The sequence below is a fragment of the Pteropus vampyrus genome, unplaced genomic scaffold (assembly GCF_000151845.1).
Source record: "Pteropus vampyrus isolate Shadow unplaced genomic scaffold, Pvam_2.0 Scaffold378, whole genome shotgun sequence".
Taxonomy (NCBI): domain Eukaryota; kingdom Metazoa; phylum Chordata; class Mammalia; order Chiroptera; family Pteropodidae; genus Pteropus; species Pteropus vampyrus.
Genome location: NW_011889159.1, coordinates 618,040 through 645,041, shown reverse-complemented (window position 1 = coordinate 645,041; position 27,002 = coordinate 618,040). Strand labels below are relative to the sequence as shown.

At 52.3% G+C, this 27,002-nt stretch overlaps 2 protein-coding genes and 1 pseudogene across 7 annotated transcripts; all 3 read right to left on the bottom strand.

Moving 5' to 3' along the window:
• Positions 1–211: 211 nt before the first annotated feature.
• On the bottom strand, positions 212–11,128 carry SLC44A4 (solute carrier family 44 member 4). Of its 3 annotated transcripts, none has more exons than XM_023523089.1 (21): positions 9,746–11,128; positions 9,505–9,553; positions 9,007–9,080; positions 8,791–8,869; positions 7,883–7,982; positions 7,678–7,803; positions 7,453–7,513; positions 6,175–6,262; positions 6,011–6,094; positions 5,587–5,822; positions 5,386–5,485; positions 4,637–4,729; positions 4,254–4,356; positions 2,187–2,440; positions 2,006–2,100; positions 1,805–1,908; positions 1,627–1,700; positions 1,340–1,410; positions 1,143–1,237; positions 975–1,059; positions 212–388 (listed from the first exon to the last, which is right to left on the bottom strand). In XM_023523089.1, exons 4-21 carry the CDS (start codon positions 8,802–8,804, stop codon positions 270–272), a joined length of 1,902 nt encoding a protein of 633 aa, XP_023378857.1. In that variant the 5' UTR covers positions 8,805–8,869; positions 9,007–9,080; positions 9,505–9,553; positions 9,746–11,128; the 3' UTR covers positions 212–269. The 3 variants fall into 3 exon arrangements, with proteins under 3 accessions (XP_023378857.1, XP_023378858.1, XP_011378127.1); XM_023523090.1 differs by having other exon boundaries at positions 1,143–1,198; XM_011379825.2 differs by lacking the exon at positions 9,746–11,128 and having other exon boundaries at positions 9,505–9,724.
• Positions 3,176–3,293, bottom strand: LOC111731473 (annotated as a pseudogene).
• Positions 11,129–11,748: 620 nt separating the features above from the next.
• On the bottom strand, positions 11,749–26,418 carry EHMT2 (euchromatic histone lysine methyltransferase 2). Of its 4 annotated transcripts, XM_011379824.1 has the most exons (28): positions 26,353–26,418; positions 25,640–25,706; positions 25,325–25,543; positions 24,984–25,237; positions 24,097–24,181; positions 23,965–24,005; positions 23,698–23,853; positions 20,474–20,602; positions 20,244–20,358; positions 19,986–20,087; positions 19,621–19,769; positions 19,386–19,529; positions 19,066–19,301; positions 18,803–18,985; positions 18,604–18,686; positions 18,154–18,260; positions 17,932–18,054; positions 17,744–17,845; positions 16,812–16,916; positions 16,542–16,696; positions 16,290–16,457; positions 15,692–15,836; positions 15,269–15,346; positions 14,797–14,912; positions 14,601–14,687; positions 12,951–13,029; positions 12,650–12,825; positions 11,749–12,246 (listed from the first exon to the last, which is right to left on the bottom strand). In XM_011379824.1, the coding sequence occupies exons 1-28, from the start codon at positions 26,392–26,394 to the stop codon at positions 12,066–12,068; spliced, it is 3,627 nt and encodes a 1,208-aa protein (XP_011378126.1). In that variant the 5' UTR covers positions 26,395–26,418; the 3' UTR covers positions 11,749–12,065. The 4 variants fall into 4 exon arrangements, with proteins under 4 accessions (XP_011378126.1, XP_023378844.1, XP_011378124.1 ...); XM_023523076.1 differs by lacking the exon at positions 19,986–20,087; XM_011379822.2 differs by lacking the exon at positions 26,353–26,418 and having other exon boundaries at positions 25,640–25,934.
• Positions 26,419–27,002: the final 584 nt, after the last annotated feature.

Below are 27,002 nucleotides of genomic sequence, written 5' to 3'. Positions count from 1 at the left end.
AGAAGGAGCCGGCATTACTCCCCAGGAGCCTTATGATTGGCCACGGCAGCTGGGGCCCGTCGCAGGGGCGGGGGCGTATTTTAAAGTGCCAGGCGGGGAGAAAAGGGTAGCTTTTCGAGGAGAGAATGAAAGCAGTACCAAACTTTTTGAGAAAACAAAACATCAATCTTTAATAAAGTATTTTACTACAAAATCAAGATCTGAAAGGCGGAATGAAGCTGGGAGGCTGTACATGCGGGGTGCAGCCCCGGGTTAGGGCCGCGTCTCTCTCACTTCTTCCTCTTGTCCCCTGGGGGCGTCTCGTTCTTCTTGCCTAGAATCTTCAGAAGGGCCTTGGACATGTAGTAGGGCCGATCCGGCGAGCCGTCGTTCCGCTCCAGGTCTTCCACTGAGCCACGACATAAACAAGTTAGAGTGGACCCTGGTGGCCTCCGCACTCCCGGGAAAATCCCGGAATGAGAGACAAGCCGTCGGGTTTCTAGACTGTATACCACCAATGGCTGTTTTGGGGGACAGGTTTTGTAATTTTCTGGGTAGGTTATGTAGTCTCAGTTTCCTTATCTGTAAAGTGGGGTCAGTAATAGTATATTTCATAGCCTGATAAGGATTAAGGGAAAAAAATACCTGTCTATTACTAAAGCCTGAATGGATGTATACAGGATAAGAAAATCCTTGCTCACTACAGCCACCTGCTGGGAAGTCTCATGAGGATTACTTCTACCCGAAGTTTCCTGCGGGATGATACCAGGTGGCCTCTCCCCTGGGAGGCTCTATCTTGGAGCAGACCACCAACCTAGAAGCTAACTTCTCCCTCCTTTCCCCAAACTCTTGGCCTGAGGATATCAGAAGAGGCTCCCTTTGGCTTTGACTCCTTTAACTCAAAAAGTTACTATTTCGAAAACCACCAAGTCCTCAAAAAAGCCTGAACTGGCCTGTACCTTGATGTTGGGAGAGGTGATAGAAGGGTCACTCACAGAAACAGAGGAAGAGTGTGTCCACACACATGCCAAAAACACTGAAGAAGCCACTGGCAATGACATAAGCTCCCAGGATGGAGGTCTGGAAGACACAAGCCTGTTATGATTGCTTTGGGGAGTTAAGGGGGTAAGGCAGAGAGTGGCGGGGGGGTGGGGGTCACTCACCATGATAGGCAGCCAGTAATAGTTGAGGTGGGGGCTCTCAAAGTTTTTACCCAGCCCTGGGATTCGACCAGTAAAAAAAAAGAAGGACAGGACCCCTGTGGGAGAGGTCTGGAGGTCAGTGTCACTCCTCTAAGGTCACCTCTTCAGCTTCCCAGCACCCCTGCCCTCTTCCTTGTAACTCCCGCCCTGGTCCTTACCGACACATCCCACTACCAGCAGTTTTCCAAAGAGCAGCAGCAGGTCTGTGACTTTGTCCAGGACAACCACCCTGCATGGGGAGTTGGGGTAGGTTGGGGGTAAGAGGCCTGGCAGGGCTGGGAACAGAACTGACTATATAATTTGCTGTGACAGAGGCAAAATGAGAATTGTTCACATTTCAGGAGGGAGGCAGCAGAGCTTAAAGCAAGTGCAAGGCCCTTCTGAGCACAGCATGCCCATGAAGTAGGCCTTAGGTGGGAGATCACGAGGTGGAGGACAGTCTGACCTGACAATGTTCCGCATGAGCAGCATGAAGGCGTTTTTGGCTGAGACACAGAAATTCTTCCCATAGATGGCAATCTGGGTGAGGTGGAAAGGTCAGAGTTACCTGTGGAGAGCTCACCTGGGCCTTGGTGGGGGGTCTGGGCCCTGGAGCAAGGGGCTGCTAAGGCAGTGGGTCTCACCATGATATATGCGTTGCGGTTTAGGAACTTGATAAACTTTTCCAGACACCAAAGGCAGCACTTGAAGCAGCACATGATGCAGCGGGCCGCTGGGTTCTGGGCTCCTAGGGGACAGGGGGCTCAGGTTTGAACACTGGCCCCTGACTGCCCAAGGATTCAGCTGTTCAGCTGGGCCTTCCCCAGCCCTTGACCTCTGCTCACCTCTTAGTTTGTGGTCAATGTATTCCAAGATGACCCGAGCTATCTGCACAAGGCTTAGGATGAGGGCCCCAAATGCCAGTGATCCGGTGTGGTAACTGCAGAGGTATCAGGCCGTCAGAGGCAGCTCCAGGACCCCTGGGACTCCCAAGTTCACACTCCCCAGCTCCCAGCCCAGGCTTACCGTAGTGTGCGGATGAAGGCAGCACTCAGGGGGAAGGTGGGAATGTCTCGGGGCTTGTGGAAGGCCCAGTAGAAGGAAGCAAAGGCCCCAGCCAGTACACACTGGCCTAGGGCTAGTACCCAGTTGAGGGTCCAGAATAGCCCCAGAACCCCATAGATTTGCAAGTTGAAGAGAAAACGTTGTACCAGGCCTGTGGACAAGTAGCCCTTGAAGACGCACATCAGCCCTGGGCACGAGGAGTTCATGGGCTGAGCCTGCGGGGCACAGAGTAGGCTCATTACTAGCCAGCTCCTGCCACTCCCAGAGTAGAGGGAAGGAAGTAGCAGCTTCCCCTAGCTGGGAAGCTGGTTCCTTCCAGGAGATACATCTCCAAGTTTAAACTGGGTTCAGGCTACCTATGTGTGAGCATAATTCACTTCTTTCAGTCTCTGGGTAGGCATAGGAGCTCCCAGGCCTTGTGGGCCAAGCCTTAACAGTGTGTGTATGGGGTGGCAGTGTGACCAACGCCTAGTTCTCAAGAGCCTGGCATTTAGTCAGCAGTCCCTTCCCAGAGCATCTTCTGCAACTTCAACCAAAATGCTTTCCATCAAAATTGAACAGACTGGGTATCAGATAATATTAAGGAATTATTGTTAATTTTGTTGGGTGTGATAATGGTTAGTGGTTATGCTTTTTAAAAGTCCTTATCTGTTCATATCCATACTGATATATTTATAGGTGGAAGAGCATAATATCTAGGATTTGCTTTAAACTCTAGAAAAAGTATTTGCAGCTAGGAATGAGGGTGGAGAGAAAGATGAAACAAGAACAGTAGAAAGTCAAAGGTGTGGAATCTGGGTACAGAAATTCTCTACTTTGGTATGTGCTTGAAGATTTCCTTAATAACAAGTAAAAAGCACAAAAATAAAAAATAACCCTTTCTAGCAAGTATGATAACAATCCTGATAATTGCTGAAACTAAGTATGTTTGAAAAGAAAATTTTTTTAAGCGCCTACAGCACCCAGTATTCCAAGGTGGTCTCCCATCCAAGTACTAACCAGGCCTGACCCTCTTAGCTTCCGAGATCAGACAAGATCGGGCACATTCAGGGTGGCATGGCCATAGACCTTGAAATTTTGTAATAAGAAAACAAATCACTTTCTGCTTTGTATGTAATTGTGGGTTTGTGTCAGTCTCCAATGCTAGATCCTGAGCAAGCTGAAACCAAGAACCAGGTCATTTGGGGTTTTGCATAGCCAGTGCCTGGCACATAGTGAGTCCTTTATAAATGTAACCAAATTTCCTCTCCCTTTTTAGAGTGGAGCTAATGCCTGCAGGCAGAACCCCCAGTCCCAGCTCAGAGCAGGTGGCCACAGTAAAGCTTTGAAGACAGTAAATTCTCAGAGGTCAAGTGCTACTTCCTGGCAATCTCTCAGGAGAGAGTTTGGGGAAGCACCTTCTCTCCTAAATCCCCCAAGAGTTTCCCACCTACCTATTGCCTGGGGCACTATTTCAAGGGAGGAAGATTAAAATAATAATAATAATAATAATAATAATAATAATAATAATAATAATAAACAACAACTAAACAAAACCCATCTACAGTTATCAGCTCTTATCAGGTGCCGAGCATTGAACTAAGTACTTTATGTACCAAATGGCATTTAATCTTCTAGGCTACCCTGAGAGACCAGTATTATGATTAGCTCCATTTTACAGATGAGTGGACTGATACTCAGTTGGATGAGGTGGTTCATGGTCCTCTGGAAGAGGAATGTTCTGGGGAGAGGTACAGAAGTTCTGGTATCCAGCTTCCCTAGAGCCTGGCCCTACCCTTAGGCACAGCATGCCTCCTTCCAGGGTCTCAGTGTCCTTCCCTTTGTAATAGGTGGTTCAGGGGAGGACCATTAGAGAGTTACTGGCTCCCTTTCGAGCTCTGCTGGGGGCCTGGCTTGTGACCTTGAGTGAGCCCCTTTCCCTCTTTGGTCCTCAGTCTCCTTTGCGCAATGAGACATTTGGACCAGTTGGTCCCTAGGGTCCCCTTGGCCCTATTCGTGCCCCCTCCATGTCCACTCCGAATCCCTCACCATGGGGTCACATGACGTATTCACTGGCACTTTCTCACAGCTGGGTAAGCTGATGTTGGGCGCCCAGAAGACGTACTGAGGTTGTCCTGATGTGGCCAGGTACCCAGAGGTGAGTCAAGGAAAACATGGTCACATGGGGCTTTCCACAGGTCCCCTTCTCAAGGATTCCTTCCCAGGTGCTCATGCAGGATGTCCACTGCACAAAGGGGCTGGAAATCAGCCTGGGCTCACTCTTCTAATTCTGTCCAGGGCAGGCTGTGCCTACCCAAAGGGAGGGGTTCCTTCTTCCCGTTGCACTCAGGCATTATGTGGGCCAGCATTCTCCTTTCTGCTCTCTGCCCTCACAGACTCTAGGAGGGCCCAACTATGTGGGCAAAGGATACAGAGCGAGCATGGCCCAGTAGGCAATGCAGATGAGCAGGAGGACAAAGGTGACCAGCGGGTAGAACATGGTAGACATCATCTGTCCCACAGCCCTGCAGGGACATGAGTGCTGTCCACCAGCAAGACCCCGGCCCCAGCTCCACTTCTGCCCCACCAGGGCCTGCTCCATCTCCCAGACTAGACACAGTAGGTGTTCCCAAAGTGAATTGAATTGAATAAATCAGGTTTAAGGGATTTAAGCAGGTAACTAGAGTCTCAGAGAAACGACCTGGGGCAGCTTCAGGGAGAGTAAGGGGAGAGAGTCCTTAAAGTATGATGTCTTGACCAATTGAATTGGCAGGCGAGTCTTGGTTGGGAGCAAGCTGCTGCTTTTCCCCTCTGCCGGGATTCCTGCCATCCCACCTAACTACCATCACCACTACAACGATAACCGCTCCATGTTCAACTCTTCAGGAAGGCCTGCTTCATGTTCTAGGCACTTGATGAGACATTAACTCATTTCATCCTCAGGACAATACTACAGGGTAAAAACAATGACTGCCTCCACTTCACAGATGGGTAAACTGAGGCTCAGAAAGGCTGTCACTCAGCTGTATTAATCACTGCATATGGCAGTGTTAACCACTGTGCTATTCTGCCCTTCTCCGCTAAGGCTCCCTGCCACCTGCCTAGCACACCCACCCCAGGCCCACACCCCAGGCCCACACCCCTGCTCTCTGCCCCATCCCTCTCTCAGATAGGCCCTGACTTGCTGGCCTCCTTCAGGAGGGCGATGGCGATGCGGATCCGCTGCCGCAGGAAGATGAGCATGAGCAACAGGAGGCCTTCAAGCACAGCCAGCACGATCACTGAGGGTGGACAGAGGCAGAGGGGCCAGGGTCAGGGCCAGAGCCGGGCACGGCTCAGGCAGCGCTTGGGTAGCTGGCTCACAGTGGGGCAGGGTACTCACGGGCTGCCAGCCAGGTCTCCTGAACACTGCGGTAGGCGCTGAAGTTGGTGGTGAAGCCCAGCTGGGTAATAGAGGCACCCCGGTCCCGCAGCACTTGATATTCCTTCCAGCAGAAGTAGATGCCATATGCCAGCACACCCAGCACTCCTAGGATCAGTACCAGCACCAGGGGCCCAGCCACCAGGCGCAGAAGCAGGACAAACAGTAGGCTCAGGACCAGAGCCACACCTAGGGCACTATAGGTAGGGTGAGACAGGTGAGGGTCACCCCTGGTTCCCTCTATGTTATAAATCCTGTTGGGTTTGGGGTCCATTCTGAGCTCTGGCTCCTCCTCCCCCATCCAAAGTCTCTGTTTCAGATATTGGGCTAAGGGATGAGGCTCAGGGAGGGAGAAGGGAAGGAGAAGGGGAATCTAGTGACTCACACAAGAATCCAGTACCAGGACTGGGCAAAATCTTCAAAGACTTTAACGCTGATATCACGGGCATTAAGGCTGTCAAGGAGACCACTGCAGAGAGAGACAGAGTCAGATGGGGCTGTGGTTTGGAAGGGGCACAGGACAGAGATGTGGGGGCTGGGGGTGCCCACCTGATCCCCTGGGTGATGGAGGTGTTGCTGGAGATCCCTGGGAGTTCTGGCAGAGTACTATTGTACCATGGAAAACAGCGCCCCAGAGCTGCAGGGAGAGAATCAGCTCCTGGGTGGGAGGGCCCAGAGCTTTGCCTTGAAAGTCTCTGACTCCCACCCCAGCCCACAGTGCCCTCAGGGGAGGAAGGTGAGATGGGCTCTGCCCCTTCAGAGGGCTGCTCTTGATTCCACAGCCAAAAGGAAGTTCCTGCCTATGAAGCCCAGCCCAAGCTTCCTTCACTGTCTTTTAATGACCCCTTCTTCCCTTTGTGCACTGCTGCCTGGGTCAGACCCTCCTCCCCTCTGGCCTGACTCTTACAACGCCTCCACCCCCAACCTCGCCACCGACAAAATGCCAAGGAGACCATGGCACAGCACAGGCCTCATCATTCCAGTGCCCACCTCATGGTGAGGCTTCAAGGCCCCACCATCCGAGCACAGACACTTTCCCCTCATCACTGTATCTTCGCTCTTGCTGAGCCTCTCTGAGCGCTCTCCTCCAGATATCCCATTCATCACTCCCCATTTAGCTCCATCTCCACCTCCCCTTCCCCAGGAAGCCTATGCCATATCCTGTGGCACCTATGATGTGCCTACAGCATTTATTATCACCCTTCTAACAACTTTGCCAGTAAAATTTCTTTGGCATTTACATTCTAAAGGTGAGGCAACGAGGCTCAGAGAGGTTGAGTAATTGGCCCAAGACCACACAGCTGGAAATTTAAATCTAGATTTGACTTTGGAGCATTCCTTTGAGATCCTTTCTATTGTACTTATATTGAGAACTGGATATCTTTTCTCATGCTATAATTAAAACTTTTTTTTTTCATTAAAAAAATAACATTTACTATTGGAAAGAAGAGCACACAGAATTAAAAAAAGTCAACTGTGATCCCACTGCCCAGCTACATTCACTTGTAACACTTGGATAAACTTCTTCCAGCCTGTCTTTTATGCATATACGTAAATGTGTGTGGGTATATTCGCCATGTGTGTTTTCATGGGATTCCCATGTGGTCTCTTTGTGAACATCTCTGATCTTTCCACCTAGCACGTAGCTCAAACATGGAGCAGGTGTCATTTTCCCTGTGTCTATTCCCAATGCCTGGTACACACAGGTGCACAATAAACACCGCTGTAACTGAGCTGTGCGACTGCTCTCTCTGGGCCTGGTTTCCTCATTTGAGCAATAAAAGTATAGGACAAGCTGACGTCTGAGGAAGGAATGTAGCTTCTCACCTGGAGTGGAAGGGAGGAGGAAACTGGGACAGAGCTCTCGTCGCAGGCTTTCGAGCACTGGCTGGAGGGTGTGGGGAGGACAGATAGACACACAGACACAGAGCAGAATGGAGGAGTGAGGCCCCCCCGCCACTACCACCACAGTCATCTACCCAGCTTCCCCTGGCACCCCTACCCATGTGGTCCATCCTCGATGATAGTGATAACATTGGGGCCAGTGCTCACCATATCCCAGGGCACCCCTGGCAGACAAAAGCTTCGGTTTGCAGTGTAGAAGACCTCTCCAACTGTCAGTGAGAACTCATTCTTATCCACCACCCATGAGACCTCTGGGCAGGAGGACACACACACCTGCGGGCAGAGGGCATGCTGAAGAGCTGGTACCTGGACCTGGGGGAGATTTGGGCAGAGGCAGGCCCCAGGCTCTGACCTGGGGAGTGGGACACTGAAGGCCATGCTCGGCGACTGTGATGATGTTGGTGGCCAGGATGCAGCTGAAGATGTTGAAGTACAGGAGATAGGGTTTATCTCTGCAAGAGGGGTGGAAGCATGTGTGTCAGGTGTTGGGGTCAGCAGGGACAACTCACCGTACCTCAAGAGTACAGTGGCTCAGACATGCACCACCCAGGTCATGGCCTCGGGCAGCTCAATACAGCTGGGAGGTACGGGAGACACTGAAAAGATTTCTCAGACTCATTCAGCAATGCAGATTGTTCAGACAGAGCTGAGCAATTCATGCTTACAAATGATTGAGAGCATGAACATGGGAGCCAGATCAATACTCAGCTTTGTGACCTCGATCAAGTCACTTAATTTCTCACTGCCTCTGTTCCATCATGTGTAAAATTATAGTACCCACTCCATAGGGTTTAAATGAGTTTGTGTGTATAAAGTACACTGCCTGCCTGGAACAGAATAAATGCTAGAGGTTTATTGCTGTTGACTGTTTCCTGCCTATGGGTACTGACAGCATTACTTCTGGGGTCATCCTTGCCTTTCAGTTGAGGAAATCAAAACTCAGAGAGGTGAAGTACCTTGCTGAAGGCCACACAACCAGAACCTACTTAGCCTAGCTGGGGATTCAAAGGCCAGTCTCTGAAGTCCAAAACCCATGTGGCTTACTCATGACCCTACATTGCCTCCCAATTTGGGGATGGCTTAGAAGCCAACTGCCCAGCAATGGAAGCTACTCAATGTGCTGGCCTGGAGCGGTAAGATTCAAGGAGGTGGGGGGATGGGGGTGGGAGGACAACAGAGAAAGGGTCTGCAGCCTGAATGTTGTGGTGTCCCCTGCTCATCCCCGACCTCACCTCCCTCTTGCCCTTCTTCCACACTCACTTGTTTGTCCCCATGCCGCAGTAGGCCCCAGTAGAGTTCCTGGGGTAGAGGACTTCCCGGGGGTCTCCATACAGCCAGGCTGGACACAGAAACACACAGAAGAATCACTGGAGAGGGAGGGCAAGGACTTTTCATAGGGAGCAGCCATGGGTATGGTCCCTCCCTGGGTTATTACCCTCCAGCCACTGCCCCAGCTCTGCACAGCTGGAAACTCACCCACAGTCCCCACTGCAATGTAACCCAGAATGAAGAGAAAAAAGAGGACACAGCAGATGACATCTGTGCAGCTCCTGGGAGAGAAATGGAGGAAGCTTTTGGAGAAGAGATGTTGGGCATGGTCTGGGGAAGTCATGGGTTGGAGAACTGGGGGATGCTGGAGAATGGGCATCGATCAGTAGGTTTCATTTTTCAAAGAAAACCTTTTTCTGAGTGGGTAAACTTTCCTCTGAAGTATAAGAAAAAAGTGCCTAACTCCTAAGCGCTTTGCTGGAAAAATTTTCCCGCTGGGTACACGCCTGTGTAACCAGCTCCCTGGTCAAGAAACAGAATATCACCAGCACCCTGGAAGCTTCTGTGTCCCCTCTACACATGACAATGCCCCCACTGTACTTGGGCAGGAGTTTTCTTTTTCATAACCCTCTTACCGATATTTCAGCAAATACACAGCGAAAACAAGATACCCCTGCCCCCACTAGTTCAGTGCCCAGAACTCACCTGTTTTTGATGGGGCCTTGAAAAGAAGGGTCATATTTGACTGGTTTCCCTAAGGGGTATGGGAAGCAGTGTTGAGAGTGAGGCACTGAGAGGAATTTCTCTCTCCATTTCCCATCTCTCCCAAATCCTTCCCTGCCCTCAGGGGTTCGCAAGGAAATGGACGGGGGCAGGCTGGCAGGACAGGGAAACTGGAGTGCATAAAAGGTAGGATCAAGGCCTGGTCAGCAGGTCAATTGCTCACCGTGAACACCACTCAGGTAGCCATAGAGAAAGGGGAGGAGGAGCCTTTAAGGGTCACTTATTCCACTCAGAGTGGGCACAGATGGAGCCCCTCAGGGAGGTTGTAGCCCCTGCTCAAGGCTATGAAGAAAGAAACTGCAGCCAAGACATCAACTCCTACAGGGCCTGGTGAGGGAGGAGCCTCCTCTCGACCCCCACTTGAGACCTCAGTCTCTAGGCCACTGCAAGTCTCTGGGCAAGCAATCAAATTAGGGTGACACCTGAGCTCTGTGGTTGAGATTGTGGCTGTGTCCTGTTCCTGTTCCTCCCTGAGTACACACAGAGAGGAGGTGGGGCCAGGCAGACAGGGTCCTGAGTGGGCACTGAGGAGGGAGGGCAGAGGGCTGGGCAAGAATGTGGGAAGGGGTGGGGTCCATCCTCGGCAGGTGCTCTGGACTCTGTCCCTTCATGGCTCTTGGACATGAGGTCAATGATTGATCCAAAGCTGTTCAAGGAAGTCTCCTGGGAAGTCCTCACTGCTCCTTTGCCAGCCCTCTTTAAGACCCAAGCGTCAGCTCTTGGAGGTCCCTCTCTTGGGGTTCTCTCCCCTCGAGGCCTCCCTCAAAGCCCCAAGGGAATTCTGCAGGCAGGCCCCTGCCCTCACTGCTCACAGGGATCCCAGAGGCTGGTGGTCCCTAAGTCCCTCTCCTGGCATACCTGTCCACCCCTAATCTTCAGATCCCTGGGACAGGCTCCCAGCCCTCTTTCTTCAGAGATTCTGGAGATAGGCTCCTTGCTCCCCCTCTCCTCAGGCATTATCCTTCATAGGAACCCCAGAAGGCCCCTGCCCCTATTCCTCAAAATACCCCCAGATAGGCTCCCCTCCTAAGAGAGGCAGGTCCATCCAGCCCCCTCTCCATAAAGACCTTCAGCCACAAGTCCTCACAGAGGCCCCAGCACAACCCACTTCCCCTGTCATCGCTCAGAGAGACCCTGCTAGGCAGACCCCCAACACCTTTCCTCCTCAGAGACCCAGGGTCCAGGCTGAAACTCCTCTCAGGGACCCCAGCCATTCCTCCTGACTGGAGCCCAGCGGCCAGCCTCATCTCTCACAGGCTGCAGGCTCTACAGAAAATGACACTCCCAGCCTGGGCCCTATCTTTGTCCCCACACGCCCCAGTCCAAGCCTGAAACCCCTCCTCTCAAGGACTCCAGCCCCAACTACTCTTGGAGACCCCAGCTTCACTCCCCAAATGCTCCTCAGCAATGGCCTCCAGTCCCTGAACTCCAACCTCGACCCTGGACTCTGGCTCTGCCTCCTGTCAGCTTGTTTGCCGATCCTCCCCTCAGGGACTTAGGACTTCCCCTAGCTCCTCTCCCTGGAATCAGCCCCAGACACTATTCCTTGGAGCCGCCCAGGTAGGCCTCCCTCCCTCCCTCCCTCTGCAGGGTCCTGGCCTCCACCCCACCTTCCCCCAGCCTCACCATAGGCCTTGTCCCCGTCCCTGTCTTGCTTCGCCCCCATGGCTGTCTCCGGAGTGAATGGAGCCCAGGAGACCTAGCAACTCACCTGTTGCCTGCCCCGCCCTCCCACGTCACAGCCCCACCTCCACCTGTGGTCCCCGAGACTCTCGTGCTTCCTTAACTCTCGTGGAGGGAGGAGGTGGAGGGCCGGAAGGCAGAGCCAGGGACAGGTGCTCAGGAGCTTGCTGCAGGGCCCCAACAAACAATGTCCTAAAAGACTTGGAATGCTCTTAAGAATACTTCAAAAATCTGCAAACTACCTCAACTGTATGTAGTACACTCGCACCCCTACCCTCCAGCCAAGATTAAGTGTTGAGATTTGCCTTTTAGCTCTTGACTAGACCCTGCCTACAGTGGCCCCACCACCACCCTTCCTTCCCCCTGGGCAACTGTCCACACCAGGCACACCTGTCCACCCTGCTTCCCATCTTGCTCTGCCCCTTAGATCCACATTCTGTCTGTGCATGCTTCTTCCCCTGCCACCCCCCAAAAATCACCCTGTTTATTACCAAACCCAATATTTATTGAGAACAAAGGAAACCAGTTGGTATAGAGGCCCATTTCAATTCATCGAACTTCAGCTGAGGATGGGGAATAGGGGTATGACCAGCCCTGAAGTCCACCCACCCAGGGAGGAACCAGCTCTGGGAGAGAGGGGCTGTCAGACCTCCAGGGCCTGGCTGGGGTCTCTGGCCAAGGAATGTGTGAAGGGCTAGGGGGAAAGAAGATGGCATCACCCATGGGTGTGAGCTGTGAACAGCAAGTGACAGAGGCAGCTGCTGAGCTGGTGGCTGGGGGTGGGATAATATGGTCCGCTATCAGGGATTGACAGGCGGCAGGGAGCCCAGCTCAGGCAGCAACTCGGGGTGGGGGTCCAGGCGGGCCAGACGGCTCTGCTCTAGGGCAATGGCCTCAGCTGAATGCTTGCACTTCTCAGAGCCACACTGGCAGGTGAAATATTTGCTTTTGATGTCCCAGAAGCGGTCACCATAGTCAAACCTGTTAGAGGAGCACAAGAGGCGTGTGGGACCAAGACCCAGCTGCCCAGGCCCCCTCCAAAACCTCTGTGGGTCCTGCTCCCCAAAAGAGACTGTGGCACCCACCCCCATCATCTCTTGACAGGCTCGAAGTCCTCGTACATTCTATGGATCCGCAGCACCAGCACTGCCTGGAAAATTGTGTGAAATGCAGTCTTGGGCCCTATCCCAAACCTACTGAATCGAAATCTGTGAGGCTCTGGACTATTCAACTATAACAAGCCCTCCAGGGACACTTCTGCACATGGACAGCTGAGAAGGTCTGCTCTAATATATGCCTGCAAATCAAGCACTCTCTAGCCTTCAGCTGCTGGTCTCAAGCTTGCTGTTTCCCACACCCCTGGCTAAGCCCCGGGTTGCCTCACCCCAGCTCCTCCCCAGTCCGGATGTCTCGGGAACTGAAGAAGGCAATGCGTGGAAATCGCAGGTCTTGGTGCAGCATGAAGACCCGAACAGGGATGATGTTGGGGTCACACAGGTGGTTGATGAACCGGCTGATGTTGCCATAGTAACGGGCATCAATGCAGTACACTTCTCCATCCTGAGGGGAAAGCAGCACTCTTCACATCTACCACTACCCTTTGTGCCTGGACAAGTCCCCATCCACTGACCACCCAGGTTTCCAGCTGCTACTGGAAGTAGGAGACAGAGGGGTCTCTGGCTCACCTTGTTGTCTAAGTCGAAGAGGTAAGAATCATCCTCTCTCACATCGGCCTCAGCATCGGAGATCAGCTCCCCGACATACCTGTTGGGCAGGAAGCAGAGGGTTCTAAAGGTGAGCAGGGGTTATTGGGAGCTGGCTGCAGGCCCTGTCTCTCCTCACAACCACAGAGAATTCTCTTCCACTACGTCAGTTACCCCAGTCAGTGTCTAAATCTTACAAAGCAACATTGCTGGGACTGGGCTGGGTGACCTGAGGCATAAGTGGGCCTGGAGGGCAGTGGACATCATCTGTGAGGGAGGAAGTGGGTGGCCTGCTCTGGAGGGGGGGATCAGGAAGAGGAACATGGGGACATAGGCATGTGAGGGGACAACACAAGGCACACTCCCGCCAGTTGGGGTCCACACTGAGTAGCTAGAACAGGGAGGACTGACAAGTGTAGGGAACAGTCTAGAGGTCAGTGGGCCAGGGATGAGCTGGAGAATTAGTGGTAGGAGAGGTGAAGAGAAGGGCTGGAGCTGCGCTAAGGAAGACTCGGGCAAGCACAAAAACACCAAGCCTCTGGTGTTTGGGGATCATTATTTGTAGGCCGTTGGCTTGGGTGGGGAAATTTGTTCAGGTTTAGACACTGGAAGGTTTGTGGACTAGGAATCACCTAGCAGGTGGTGGCAATTTCAGATGGAAGGACAGGAGAGTGGTCAGGGATGCAGGAAGGGACCGAGCCACAGGACCTGTGAGAACTCCAGGAAGGAGCCAAGGGTGAGGATGCCCACATTTGTAAAGCAGAGAGGGAGGAGCTGGTAAGGGGAAAAGATGGATGGGTTGGAGGTGAAGACAGCGTCATAGGAGCCAGAGCTAAGGAAGTGGCAGATGCCAGGAAAACAAATATCGAGGCACATGGACCAGGGGGTATGGTAGAGGAATGTTGAAAGATAGCATCAGCCCAGGGGTGAGGACAAAGGCAGATTTTGGTAAGGATGAGCAGTGAGCCAATGGTGGGGAAACTAAGGCCCAGGAGGAAGGGGCTGTTTGAGAAGTTGAGAGATGACATGACTGAGAGAAAATGAATGGCCCCTAAATAGGCAAATGGGGCAAAAGCGTTTTTTTTTTTTTTTTTTTTTTTTATTTGAAAGGCTAAAGGAGACCTAGATTACGTCTGAAGACTATGGAATAGGAGCCAGGGGACAGGCAGAGGTTACAGATGCTGGGCAGAGAGAGAACTGATAGGAATGAGGGCCCTGAGGTGAACAGGCGGTATCACGTCCATTTTGACAAGAAAAATGAGGCTCAAAGAGGTGAAGTAACTTAGCCAAGAATACCCAGCAGCAGAGTGGGGCTCAAACCAATGTCTGTCTCCAAAACTGCTGCTTTCCCCAGCTCAGAAGGGCAGGGAGAGGATGTGTGAGGCTGGGAAACAGAGGGGAAAGGAGGAAAGGTGTGGGCAGTGGTGATGGAGAGCTCTGTGGTCTGAGCAGAGCGGTGGCAGGTAGGGCACTTGAATGTGGGGATGGTGGGCAAAAGAGGCTGGCTGGAGGACTAGTGAAAAGAGATGGGGCCCGCCAGGGAGAAGGGCAGAGAGGGAGGCCTGAGAGTCAGCAGTGGCTGCGGCCTAGCCCCTTACCCCCAGGGGCCAAGGTACCCCTGGACCCACTCACTCGCAGATGAAGGTCCCCTGGGGGATGGTCTGCAGGGCTCGGACGCCCCAGCCCATCTTGGCTGTTCGGTAGAGCTGCAGTCGGACCCTGGGTGTGGGAGAGAGGGTGATGTTGGGTGGATGAACCCAGAAGCGCACCAGAGGGGAGTAAGGGGAGTAAGGTGGGATGAAGGGGGGCTTGTGGGGCAGGGCCTCACTTGATACCACTCTGCACTACCCGGTTCTTGCAGTTTCTCCAGCAGGAGCAGGCCTGGTTACACTCGAAAATCAGTGGGGGCTCAATCTTGTTAAATTCCTGAAGCAGCCGCCCATCCTGGGGTGAGGGATGGGAAGACAGTAGTTTCTACGTGGTGTCCACCTCAGCTGCCCAGGACCCTCAAGACTCCAAAGAAAAATCTTCCCCTGACCCAAACCCAGACAAGGGAGGCAGGGCTGGGGGACACTGCATATGCTCTGAGATCAAGAACCCACAACCATCCTCCTTCATTTGCATATGCCTGGGCTAGGCCAATGCCATGGCAGAATCCAAGGAATTCCAGGTCCTGCCCTGCCTTCTCTGCCACTTCCCCAACAGGGTAGGAGGTGAGGGACAAGGTCCCAGGGAGTCAGAGTTCAAGGCCGGTTCCTCTGGAGCAGACAAGTGTCTGTGGACAGGGCAAGGGTGAGTACCTTGTCATACCAACAGCGAATGCTGAGCTGGCCACACAGGCAGTTAGAGCTGGAGCAGTCATCTACACACGTGCAGTGCTGGGGTGAAAGGCAAGGTCAGATCAACCCCTAGAATTGACCTTTGCCTTTCAGTGCTTCCTGCCCCCCAACTGCTGCCCCTTCTCTAGGGTCCATGTTTTAGGAACTTGGGTGGTGGTGAGGGGAATCTAGATATTGCTGAAGGGGTGTCTCTCGGGCTACCATGAACCTGAACGATATCTTTGTGTGTCCTAGAAAAAGGACCCCTTCTCCAGGGGGATTGAGCCCACACAGGAACTCCTTTCCAGTCCCCACTCCCTTGGCCAGGTACCCTTGTTGGCCTGCAACGTGCCCTACGTACTTGGTGACCCTGGTGTCCCTTTAGGAGGGCCCATGCCCCCTTACCTGCAGGTGGGTGATGTTGCGGTCGATGTTCATGGTGGATGTCTCACAGTTCTCTGAGATGTACTTGTAATCCTCAGGGCATGGCTCCCCATCCACGCCATTGACACATGGAATGGGCACATTCTCATAGCCCCGAGCCACATCCCTGGCAGAAGGGAGATGGGGATGGGGACCAGAGTATGGGCTGAGGGTTCCCCTAGGTTTGAGGAAATTCCTGGGGTATGGGCTAGGGGAGGGAAGAGGGTGGTTCTCAGAGTTCGCTGGGGCATGGGGAGTGAGGATGCCAGATAAAATGCAGAGTACTCAGAAAATTCAGATTTCAGATAAACAAGAAATAATTTTTTAGTATAATTATGTCCCAAATACTGCATGGGAAGCTTTAATACTGAAAAAGTATGCTTTTTTCATCTGAGACTCTAATTTAACTGGATATCCTCTATTTTTATTTGCTCTATCTGGCAGCCCTAGTAGAGGGGACTAGAGGTGGTTCTGGGGATTCACTGGGGCCTGAGGAGGGCCTGGAAGATGTCCTGAGGGCTCAGTGGGACCTGGGGAGAAGCGGGAGGCAGTTCTAGGACAGAGAAGGCTCAGCACTCACCTGCAAATGATCTTCTCAGTACGGATGGCCCTATTTCCCACACCAAGCCGAAGTTTGCGGTTGAGCTGGAGTGCAAACCACACATCGGAGCGCTCAGGAGTTAGGTCCCACGCAGTGTCCCCCTCCTTGTTCCGAAGCTCAGGGTTTGCCCCACGTGACAGGAACAACCTGGGAGGGCACAGAAGCCGGTGGGGTCTGCAGCTATGAGAGGTGGCATAGGGGATCTGGGGTGTGGGGTGGGCAGGGGCTCACAGCACGCAGTCATGGTAGCTCTCCCGGGCTGCAATGTGCAGGGGTGTGTCCCCATGGTAGTTGACAGCATGGAGGTCACAGCGGGCATTCAGGAGAACCTCGGCAATGGCGGCACTGCCGGTGAAGGAGGCCCAGTGTAGGCAGATGTTCTCCTCCTGTTGAGGTGGGAAAGGAATGGATGGGCACAGGCAGTGAGCCCTTGAACCCAGCCTCCATCTTGTTCAGGGGCCTGGGGCCATCCCCATCTCTTCTATCCCACATGACTCTCACATTGTCTGTGAGGGTGACGTCGGCGCCCCGTGTCAGCAGCATGCGGATCACCTCAATGTGCTTGTGTTCTGCGGCCCAGATGATGGGCGTCCATCCCCCACTGTCCTGTGGGTGGAGAGAGAGGAAGGTGTGGTGGGGGAGGGCAGCCCCTGCTCTGCCCCAGCAGCCAGGCCTGCTCACCAAAACAGCATATGGTCAAAAGTATGTGCCCTGGAGCCAGACTCAGCATGAGTTCCAGCTCTATCATTCACATGCTGTGAGACTGAGCAAGTCACTTAATGTCTCTAGGTCTTAAATTTTCTCAAGTATAAAATGAGACCAATAGTGTCTGTTGCTCAACGGTATGGAGTAATTTTTTTCTTCCTAAAAAATACCCATTTCCTAGGTCTGCCTACTAAAAAGTCCTAGAAGCAGTGACTCAATAGTGACAATTACCCCTAGGTACACACATACTGTAATATCTAAAAATATTACCCAAAGGAACAAGAACTTCTTAGAGAAACTGTAGATTCTGAGTCTGGCGTAGGAACCGTGTTGAAAGGTAAAGACGCTCTCAAAGGCTACCGGGTCACATCAAAAGTTACAGGAGCCAACTTCAAGGGGCTCTTGTTGACAAAGAACAGGACTATTCAAGGATGGAGAATAAAAACACTAGACTAAAACACATCTATCGAATTAAATACTAAGAATTAATAATCTCATTTGACACTTCCAAAGATTAGGATAGCAACTCATTCTGAAAACTGATAAAAAGAATGCAGGAAAGAGAAAGGTTGTAAAGAAATACAAATGAACAGAGGAAAAAGAGATAGAGACAGGCTGGAGCAGCATGAAATGCAGGGGAGAGGTCAGAGGTCAGCTGAGGTTGAAAAGGGGCCCAAAGCCCCTTGAGGTAGCACAAGGACTCCGAGGGGCGCAGCCATGCCTCTCACCTGAGCATTGACATCCACCTGTCCCGTGCTGAGCAACAGGCCGACCATCTCCAAGTTCCCAATTTTGGCTGCATGGTGGAGGCAGGTGGAGCCATCCTCCTCCTGAAGGAGACGTGGGGAGATAAGTCCTCTTGCTGGCACCTCAAACCCGGTCCCAGACCCTGGGCCCTGCTGCCCAGCCACCACACCTTGTTATAGACACAGCCTCCCCGTTGCACCATGTAGCGTGCCACTTCCAGGTGGTTGTTCACCACAGCCTCCATCAGCGGTGTTCGCTGTTGCTTGTCCACCGCATTAATGTTGGCTCCAGCCTGTGAGGAAGGGTATGTGGGCTGGTGCCAGACAGGGGATGGGCAGGGGAGGGGGTCCAAGGGCCTGGTCAGTGAGGCAGAGGGCCGGGCCGTGCTGACCTGCAGCAGCACGTGGCAGATCTCCACGGAGCCCTTTTGGGCGGCCGCGTGCAGGGGCGTGCGCTTGCTCTGCTGGTCGCTCTGGAAGTTGGGATCCAGGTTGTCCACTTCGGGGAGAGCCCGCCACACCAGGAGAGGGAGGGACAAGTGGTAAGCGAGCAAGGGGGGACAGGTGGCACTTCCTCCATGGAAGGCTCCTCAGGGCCCCAGTCTGGGGCTGGGCCCCTTCTAGACCTTTGTTCTCACCTCCACTGAGGCACTTATCTGAGAATGAAGGAGCCAGGAGCACCGAGTTCAAAGCAGCCCTGCCCCCTAGTGCTGCTGGGCGAGACAGGTAACCTCTCTGGGGCAAGGACGAAGTCCTTCATTGCTATACTGCTGGCCCCAGCCTGGTGCCTGGTATATAACTGGTGCTCAATCAAGGTTTCTCGAACTGAGTGAAATACTCACATAGCATCAGAATCACCTTCTGCAGCTCCCCTTGCTTCACTGACAGGTATAACTGCCGCGGGTGGAACCGGAGTTTCTTCCGCCTACCATGGTGAGGGAGAGATGAGCTCCTCAGGTTCGAGCATCAGCGTTTACACCTGCAGATCTGCCCTTACGCCCCAACCCTAGTGGCTGTGCTAGAGAGCAACCCCCCACTTACCTCTCTGACTCCTGGATGACCAGGGCCTTTTCCAGGGCCTCCCGACCTGGCCCCGGTGGCAGCCCCACAGCTGACAGGCAGCCCCCACTGGGCAGAGTCAGGGAGGGTCCTGAGCTGTCGATGGTGTCAGCCAGGGGGTCACAGGGTGGACGCCGAGGCTCCCCATGCCCTCGCATCCGGGCGCTGAGGGAGAAGGTGCTGATGTCTTGGGAGTAATGGGGAGGGGACAGGGAATAGACAGTAGAGACGAGGGAGGCCAGTACCTGGGCTGGGAAGTGTCTGCTCTCCCGGGGGCATCCTGGGCCAGGGGTAGGGGGGCAGGGGCTGCAGTGCCAGCTGGTGGGGTCACTCCATCCCCCCGGGGGATGGTCACCTCCTGGGCCTCAGATGCATCCTCCCCACAGTGGGGACAGAAGACCATCCCGTTCAGCTGGGACACACAGGCCTTGTGGAAGCGGTGGGCCACACGGAAGTCGGGGTGGCACTCTAGGAAGGTGCCCTGGGGCAGGGAAACAATGTGGTTAGGCTATGGGAGCCCCTTCTTCTGTGAGGCATGCTGCCTTTCTGCTCCATGGTCACTCACCGCTGTACAGAAGTAGCCACAACCTGGGCAGCAGTGGTGTTTGACCATGCGGGCGCGGTGGGTCTCACAGAGCACCATCAGTGCCACGCGGCTTGATGGTCTCATGGTCTCCCGCTTGAGGATGGCGGTGTTGCAGCCGGAGAGCTGCGGTCAGTGAGGATGAGCGAGAAGAGAGGTGAGGCTGGGCCTGTGGCTGGATGCCCCCAGCACCTTCCCTCCCGGCCCATAGGCTCACCTCCCCATCCACACTCTCCGTGGCCATGCACTTGTGCCCTGCTCTCTCGCTGATACGATCAATCTTCGGTGCTTCCATGCGGCAGCTACAGAGGGGCAGCTCCTCAAACCCGCGCTCCGTCTCCAGCGAAGATGTGTCGTTGGACACCCCTTGGACAGAGGAAAAAGGAAGCTGAGGGAGGTCCTGCCCCTCACTCACTGGGACTCCTGGTGGGGCCTCTCACCCCACACTGCCTGCCTTTCCCTCCATGCTCCAGAACCCCCAATGCCTGGCCATGGACACCCAGTGGGGTTCCCCTCCTCCCCTTTCCCTCCGGCCCTGAGGGTATTCCCTAGTAGCTCCCTATCCCAGCAATTGGCAATTACCAGCATGGTTGGGGGAGAGGGTCCCCTCGCTGGGCAGCTCCAGGGACCCCAGAGGGACCTCCATGTACTCACTAGGGCCTGAGGAGCCCACACCATTCACTCCTGACACAGAGACAGAGAGAGTGAGAGTGCGAGCTCACAGGTGCCAGACGCGTGGGTACATGCGTGTGTACATGCATAAGCATGTGTTCGTGCACGCTCTCTGGGGGCTGGGAGTGGGGCTGGAGGAGGGCCCCCAAAGCAAGGGAGCCTCCTCACCTCGCGGCTCCTTGGCCCGCGGAGGTTCCCGCTTCCGCCGTTTCCGTGATGGCTTCACCCATGGGCTGTCCTTCCGCCATTTCTTTTTGGCCTTGCGCCGGCCACTGGAACCACTCTGGGGAGGAGGAAGAGAGTTAGCAAGCTGGGCCCCAGACTACACTCTCTCCCGAGGACTAAGGCCACTAGTCACGTTGCCCCACTCCCTGGGGACACGAGGCTTTAGCTCTCACCCTGTCTGACTGGTTGCCTGACTCCTCATCTTCCTCTTCCTCTTCCTCTTCCTCTTCCTCCTCTTCCTCCTCTTCCTCTTCTTCCTCCTCCTCCTCACTCAGTTGTTCAGCCAGAGCTTCCACCTCGGACTGGGAGAGAGGCAGGCAGGTCACATCCAACCCCAGGACTCAAACAATACGGTGGGACAAAGAAAACAATGCCTATCCAGGGATGGCTCTCTAACGGAGATGAATGTAAGCAAGACAGGCAGAAAAGAGCTGGATAAAGAGAGGGGATGCAGAATATTATACAGCGACGAAAAAGAAAGAGCTACAGTTAGATGCAACATGTGTGCTCGTGCTTTGCGGCCCAGAAAAAAAGTTCCAGAAAGCAAACGTATGGTATAATATTCTTTTTATGAAGTTCATAAAGAGGTAAGACTACCAATGGTGGCTAAAAACACTAAACGAAAAGCTGATGAGGAATTTTATAATGAGAATGAGGTGGAAATCACCTGAATCCACAAGTTGATTTTAACACCTCTAATAAAAGACCAGATATTCTATGTCTCCTGATGTGAAGCAACAGGAAGCACTCAGACCAGTGATCAAGTTTTCTTGCCAAAAAAAAAAAGAGAAGCACCTGAAGCTGATCACGCTTTTAGATCTGTTTATAAGAAATATTGGGCAGAGAGGAACATGTCAATCCCCACCCAACTGACCCAGTCCTAAACGTGAAGAATTCTGTAGGAATTGTTGGTTTCTTCAACAAATAAATGGCAAGAAAACTTTTTTTAGAAGACAGGGGAACCTACATGTCAAGAAAGACGTAAGACAAATGTCAATCAAATCAATGTGAGGATCTCATCTGAATTTTGACAAACAAAAACCCATTTATGAAACAACTGAGGAAATGTGAAGACTAACTGGTAGCAAAGTGATGACATTAAAAAATCATTGGTAAATTTTTTAGCAGTGAAAAGTCATGTAGTGATGTTAAACAGAAAGGGGACTTATGTTTAGAGATACAAATGGAAATAGTTCTAGATAATACGAAACGTCTGGAATTTGCTTTAAAATAATTCAGTAAGGGTGTGTTGGGGGAGGAGTACATGAGTGTCAAGATCAGCTGTGTATTACAAAGGGGACAAGAATACACAATGGGGTAAAGAAGTCTCTTCAATAAATGGTACTGAGAAAACTGGACAGACATACGCAAAAGAATAAAACTGGACCACATTCTTACACCATGTGCAAGAATAAACTCAGAATCGATTAAAGACTTATATGTTAAGGCCTGAAACCATAAAACTCCCAGAGGAAAACATAGACAGTAAACTCCTTGACATTACTCATAGTAATATTTTTTTTTAGATATGTCTCCTCAGGTAAGGGAAAAAAATGAAAAAAGAAACAAATGGGACCGTATCAAACCAAAGAGTTTTTACACAGCAAAGGATATCATCAACAAAACGAAAGGACAATGTACTGAATGGGAGAAGATATTTACCGATGATACATTTAAGAAGGGGCTAATATCCAAAATATATAAGAAACTCATATAACTTAACACCAAATAACCAAACAATCCAATTAAAAAATGGGCAGAGGACCTGAATAGACATTTCTCCAAAGAGGACATACAGATGGCCAATAGACACACAAAAAGATACTCAGGGTCACTAATCATCAGGGAACTGCAAATTAAAACAATAAGATACCACCTCACACTTGTCAGAATGGATATTATCAAACCAACAAACAATGAGTACTAGTGAGGATGTGAAGAAAAGGGAACCTTTGTGCACTGTTGGTGGGACTGTAAACTGGTGCAGCCACTATGGAAACCAGTTTGGAGGTTCCTCACGAAATTAAAAATAGAAGTGGGATCACTTCTGGGCATTTATCGGAAGAAACCCAAAAGACTAATTTAGAAAGACATATGTATCCCTATATTCATTGCAGCATCTTTTATAAAAGCTAAGATACAGAAGCAATCTAAATGACTATCGATAGACAAATTGATAAAGAAGTGGCATATATATACAATAGAATATTAGGTGGCCATAAAAAAAATGAGATGTTGCCATTTGTGACAACACAGATGGACCTAAAGGGGATTATGCTAAGTGAAATAAGTCAGACAAAGAAAGACAAACACCATGTAATTTCACTTCTATATGGAATCTAAAAAACAAACAAAACAGAAACAACCGTAGGGAACAAATGATTGCCAGATGGGAGGGCATTTGGGGGGATGGGTGAAAAGGGGAAAGGATTAAGAAGTACAAATTGCCAGTTATAAAGATAGTCACAGGGATGTAAAGTACAGGATAGGGAATATAGTCAATAACATTGTAACAACTATGTATGGTGTCAGATGCATACTAGACTTACTGGGTGATCATTGTGTAAATTACATAAATGTCTAATCACTACATTGTGCACCTAAAACTAGTATAATATCACATGTTAACTATAATTGAAAAAAATGTTAAATTATTTTTAAAAACCAGCTATGTATTATAAATTGTTGAAGTGATGGCTACATGCGGCTTATTCATCAATTCTTTTGTGTATACAGTTGACCCTTGAACAACACAAGGGTTAGGGGTGCTAACTCCCCATGCAGTTGAAAATCCAGGTATAACTTTTGACTCCCCCAAAACTTAACTACTAATAGCCCGCTGTTGACCAGAATCCTTACCAGTAACGTAAATAGTTAATTAACACATTTTATATGTTATATGTATTATATATTCTTACAATGAAATAAGCTAAAAAAGTTATAAGAAATCACAAAAAACATTTGTTTACTGAAAAAAATCCACATATAAGAGGATATGCGAAGTTTAAATCTGAGTTGTTCAAAGATCATTTATATTTGAAAGTTTTCACGATGAAGACATTAAATAAAAAGCAAAACAGGCAAGAATAAGCATTATAGTGCATAGGCAATATATATGAGATAAAACCAAACCAAGCATCAACAAAGGAGTAAATAAATAAACAACAAATAAACCACGAAATGGGATGCTAAACCCAAAGCCCAGGATGGTGGTCACTGTGAGGAATGGCAAGGGGATGGAATGGGGTGCAGCATAAATGACAATAAGTTATTGAGAGCAGAAGGCAGTGAATTAGTGGGTATTCAGAAAATAAAAAGGAAAAGGTGAAAAAGGAGCACAGGAAAGACTGGAAAGCGAGCCCTAGATATGGGGGCAGGCAGGCCAGCACTCTCTCACCTTGCTGTCAGAGTCCACACGCTCGTCCACAGAGTAGGAGTCATAGTAGAGGCTGAAGTCATCCCCCACCACCGTCTCCCACTCCTCCAGGGACCTGGGGTCTCCCTTCTCCAAGGTCATTTCTCCAGAACCCCGGGCAGAACCTAACTCCTCTGACTAGAAAAAGACCAGAACAATTGAAGCTACTGGCACTCCTTCACCAACCCATTTCCCTTGGAGCAGCCCCCCCAGGTGGAAAGGCCCAGTTCCCTGCCTCTTCCAGCTCACCAGGCCACCTCCTGAGTTCAGCTTCCTCCTTTTGGCTACATCTGGAAGGAGAGAAAGGAATAAGGCTAGTACTCTAAACCCTCAACACAGGCCATATCAAGCTGCAGGTGGGTGGGTGGGGGTGGGACTGACCTGAGGTCACCTTTCCCAGAGAGTGCACGTCATCACTCATTCGGAAATGCTGGACTTCAGGGGGCCTCTTCTCAGGGACTGGGGGCTGGGGACCAAGAGGGAGCACACTTAGGGTCAGGGAGCATCTATGGTTCTGCCCGGATTAGCCTGGAGTACCAGATGGGGGTGAGGTGGTGAGCCACATCCTCAAAAATGCCATCTGAAGCTGCAGTAACCAGAACGTGGCTATAACAAGAACTGTTTCCCGAGAAGCGTGTCAAGCACATCCCACACCTAACCTTCCTTCACTTATCTCTTCAAGGGTACAGTAGGCCCTTTCCTCCCATTTTACAGATGAGAAAACAAAGGTTAAAGCTTTGACCAAAGCTACTCAAACCACACCCAGAACAAAATGCTACCAAGAGCCCTAAAAATATTGTCATGAAGCTTGTGAGATTCTGGGGCCTCCGTCATTTCCCTCCTTGGTCATTTCCGCCGCCCTCATCTCCTTCCCAGTAAGAGTACAACCTTCAAAAATGGAGCAGGGGCAGTTTCAGAGGAAAAAGTTCTTTAGGGATTTGCTTTGAGGTAGAAAAGAAGAGTGGTTTGAAGTTTCTTTAAACAGTCATTGTCTTAAGAGTAATTAAGACATAATTAACTACATAAATAAGTTTTTAACTTTTCTTCCTTCTACTCTCTCTAAAAATGTAAACTCCAAGACAGGAACCTGTTAGTTCACAGATTAAGTACCAGCCCAGAATTTGACACAAAGTAGCCCCTTGGTGAATATGTAAAACTGTGAATGGATCAGAAAAAAGCCTGAAGCTAAATTGTAAAAAAAACTCACGAGAAGTTGAGGGTTAATTACTGGACTCTTCCACCCCCACAACCTTTCCCCCAGTCCTCACCTGTCCATTTCCGGGTTTGGACATGGTTTTCCTGGCTCGGTGGACCTTGGGCTGCCCCTCCAGGCTCGTGGTAGCTGGAGGGGGTTCAGGCCCTCCTGCTGCCGTCCCCTGGGCCCCTGGCATACTCAGCAGCCTCATAGCCAAACTCTGGACTGATGGGGGTGATTTTCCAGCCCCTGTCATTGACATCTTGGCGCGGCTGGGACCGGCACCCCCCTTGCTAGGGGAAGACGGGAACGACTTTGTGGCATGGCCTGGAAAACAGGCAGGCAGAGGCAAGATAAGAGGGAAGACAGAGTCAGAGGATACCCCACCTCACCCCTAGCTCCGTTGCCTCTCACCCAGCAGGATGTGCCCCCCTTGGAGGTCCCCATCTCCCTCCAGATTCTCAGGTTCATCCCCAATAAGCGATGTGGCTCCTACAGTAGTGTCAGCCCCCTCATCGCCGACAGTGACGGTGACAGAGGCTGGGGATGAGGGGCCAGCAGGCTCCAGGGAGTCGGGGTTGGCCTTGGGTAGGGTCTCCTCACTACGAGGGGTGTCTCCCAAAGAGCCATGAACTGTAAGGGAAGAGAAAAAGTTCAGGGCTAAGGGCTCAAGAGATTCTGTGTTTGGGGAGGTGAAGGTCCAGCTCGGCTAGTTTCTGCTGCACTCACCTCTCTCCGCGGCTCCTCTGGGCTCCTTGTCCAGCACTAGCGCCCCCATCTCAGCAGGGGCCTCCCCCTGAGAGGCAACACAAGGGATAAGAGGGCTGGTTAGCCCGGTAGGAAGTTGGGGGGCCCAGGACGCCTGGGCCCTGGAAAGAGAGAGTAGGCTCCGGGGCCTACCTCTTCCTCTATGGCCGCCCCCCCTTCCGCGGCCTCTGCTGCCGGGAGGGGCCGCACGACCCCTCCCCCGGGCCCGCATCAGCCCCCTCCCTCTCGGTAGACCTCGCATCTCGGGGGCTGAGAGGAGAGGAGGGGGAGGGGGCGGGGCCTCCGCGCGGAGGCCCCGCCCCCTCCTCCCGGCTGCACGCGCCGCTCCCCCTTTGTCCCCCAGGCCGCGGGGACCCCGGGCACCAACCCCTCCAGCGCCCGCTGACCCCCAGCCCGGTGGACGGCCCCTCGTGCCCCTCGCGCGTGCTCCTGGGCCGCCGGCGCCCACCGCCCACTCGGAGACAGCCGGCGGCTGCACACGCGCCTCCGTGCCCACTCCCCCCACCTCCCACCCCCTGGTCCCCTCATCCGCCCCCGGTGCTGGCCCTCCGGATTGCTGTGAGTCCCGTCTGGGCCCCCCGGCCCCGTTGCACCCCCGGAGCATTGCACGGGCGCGCGCTTCCCCCGGGCGCGCGCGCGGGCATGCACCCGCCTCTCCCCCTCCCCTTCCGCACCTCGGCGGCCGCCGCCGCTGCAGCTCCCGCCGCCGCCGCCATCGCCGCTTGCGCTGGGGGCTGAGCCGGCGCGCGACCGCCCCGGGTCACGTGGGCGGGGAGGGCGGGCTAGGAGGAGCCTTAAAGGAGCCACTGCGCGCTTTCTGGCCATTTTCCTCCGAGAGCGGCCTTGGAAATGGCAGTGGCATCCTTAAGTTGGGGGCTGTGGGGGAGAATTCTGCCATTCCTAGCTTCAGCTCATCGGCTGAAGGAACGCCTTGGTCCGCGTGTGGTCTCTCCATCCCCCAACAGGTTTTAGGTAATAAGCGGAACGTCTGAGCCTCCCGGCTTTCTTCAGCGGCTGTATTTCCAATCTGACCCGCGTGTGCTTCTCCTGCTTCTGGTTGCTTTCCAGTTTCTGGGTCACCAGATAGAAGGCTTGGCCCCAATTGTGGCCTCGCTCCTCTAATGAGCAAGAAGGGGACAATGGGGATGCGCAGAGGGCACCTTTACTCTTGGCTGGTTCTAGCATGCTGCTTCATGTCCCCTTTTGAAAACCTGGGGCTGTCTCTTCTGTTAATGCCATACATGTTACACCACCACACATGCACTAGGGATCCAGATAAGCCCCTAGTGGCCCAAGAGGCATTACTGTTTGGGGACACTGTAGT

Excerpts from the sequence above, each read along its gene's own strand:
- SLC44A4 (XM_023523089.1), bottom strand. Across the intron at positions 4,357-4,636 it reads TACTGGGCCATGCTCGCTCT|GTACCTGGCCACATCAGGAC; the intron begins GTATCCTTTGCC and ends ACTCACCTCTGG. Across the intron at positions 1,701-1,804 it reads ACCGCAACGCATATATCATG|ATTGCCATCTATGGGAAGAA; the intron begins GTGAGACCCACT and ends CACCTCACCCAG.
- EHMT2 (XM_011379822.2), bottom strand. The coding sequence starts at position 25,919 with ATGCGAGGTCTACCGAGAGGGAGGGGGCTGATGCGGGCCCGGGGGAGG. Across the intron at positions 17,846-17,931 it reads GAGGCTGTGTCTATAACAAG|GAGGAGGATGGCTCCACCTG; the intron begins GTGTGGTGGCTG and ends CGTCTCCTTCAG. Across the intron at positions 15,347-15,691 it reads GCAACATCACCCACCTGCAG|CACTGCACGTGTGTAGATGA; the intron begins GTAAGGGGGCAT and ends CTTTCACCCCAG.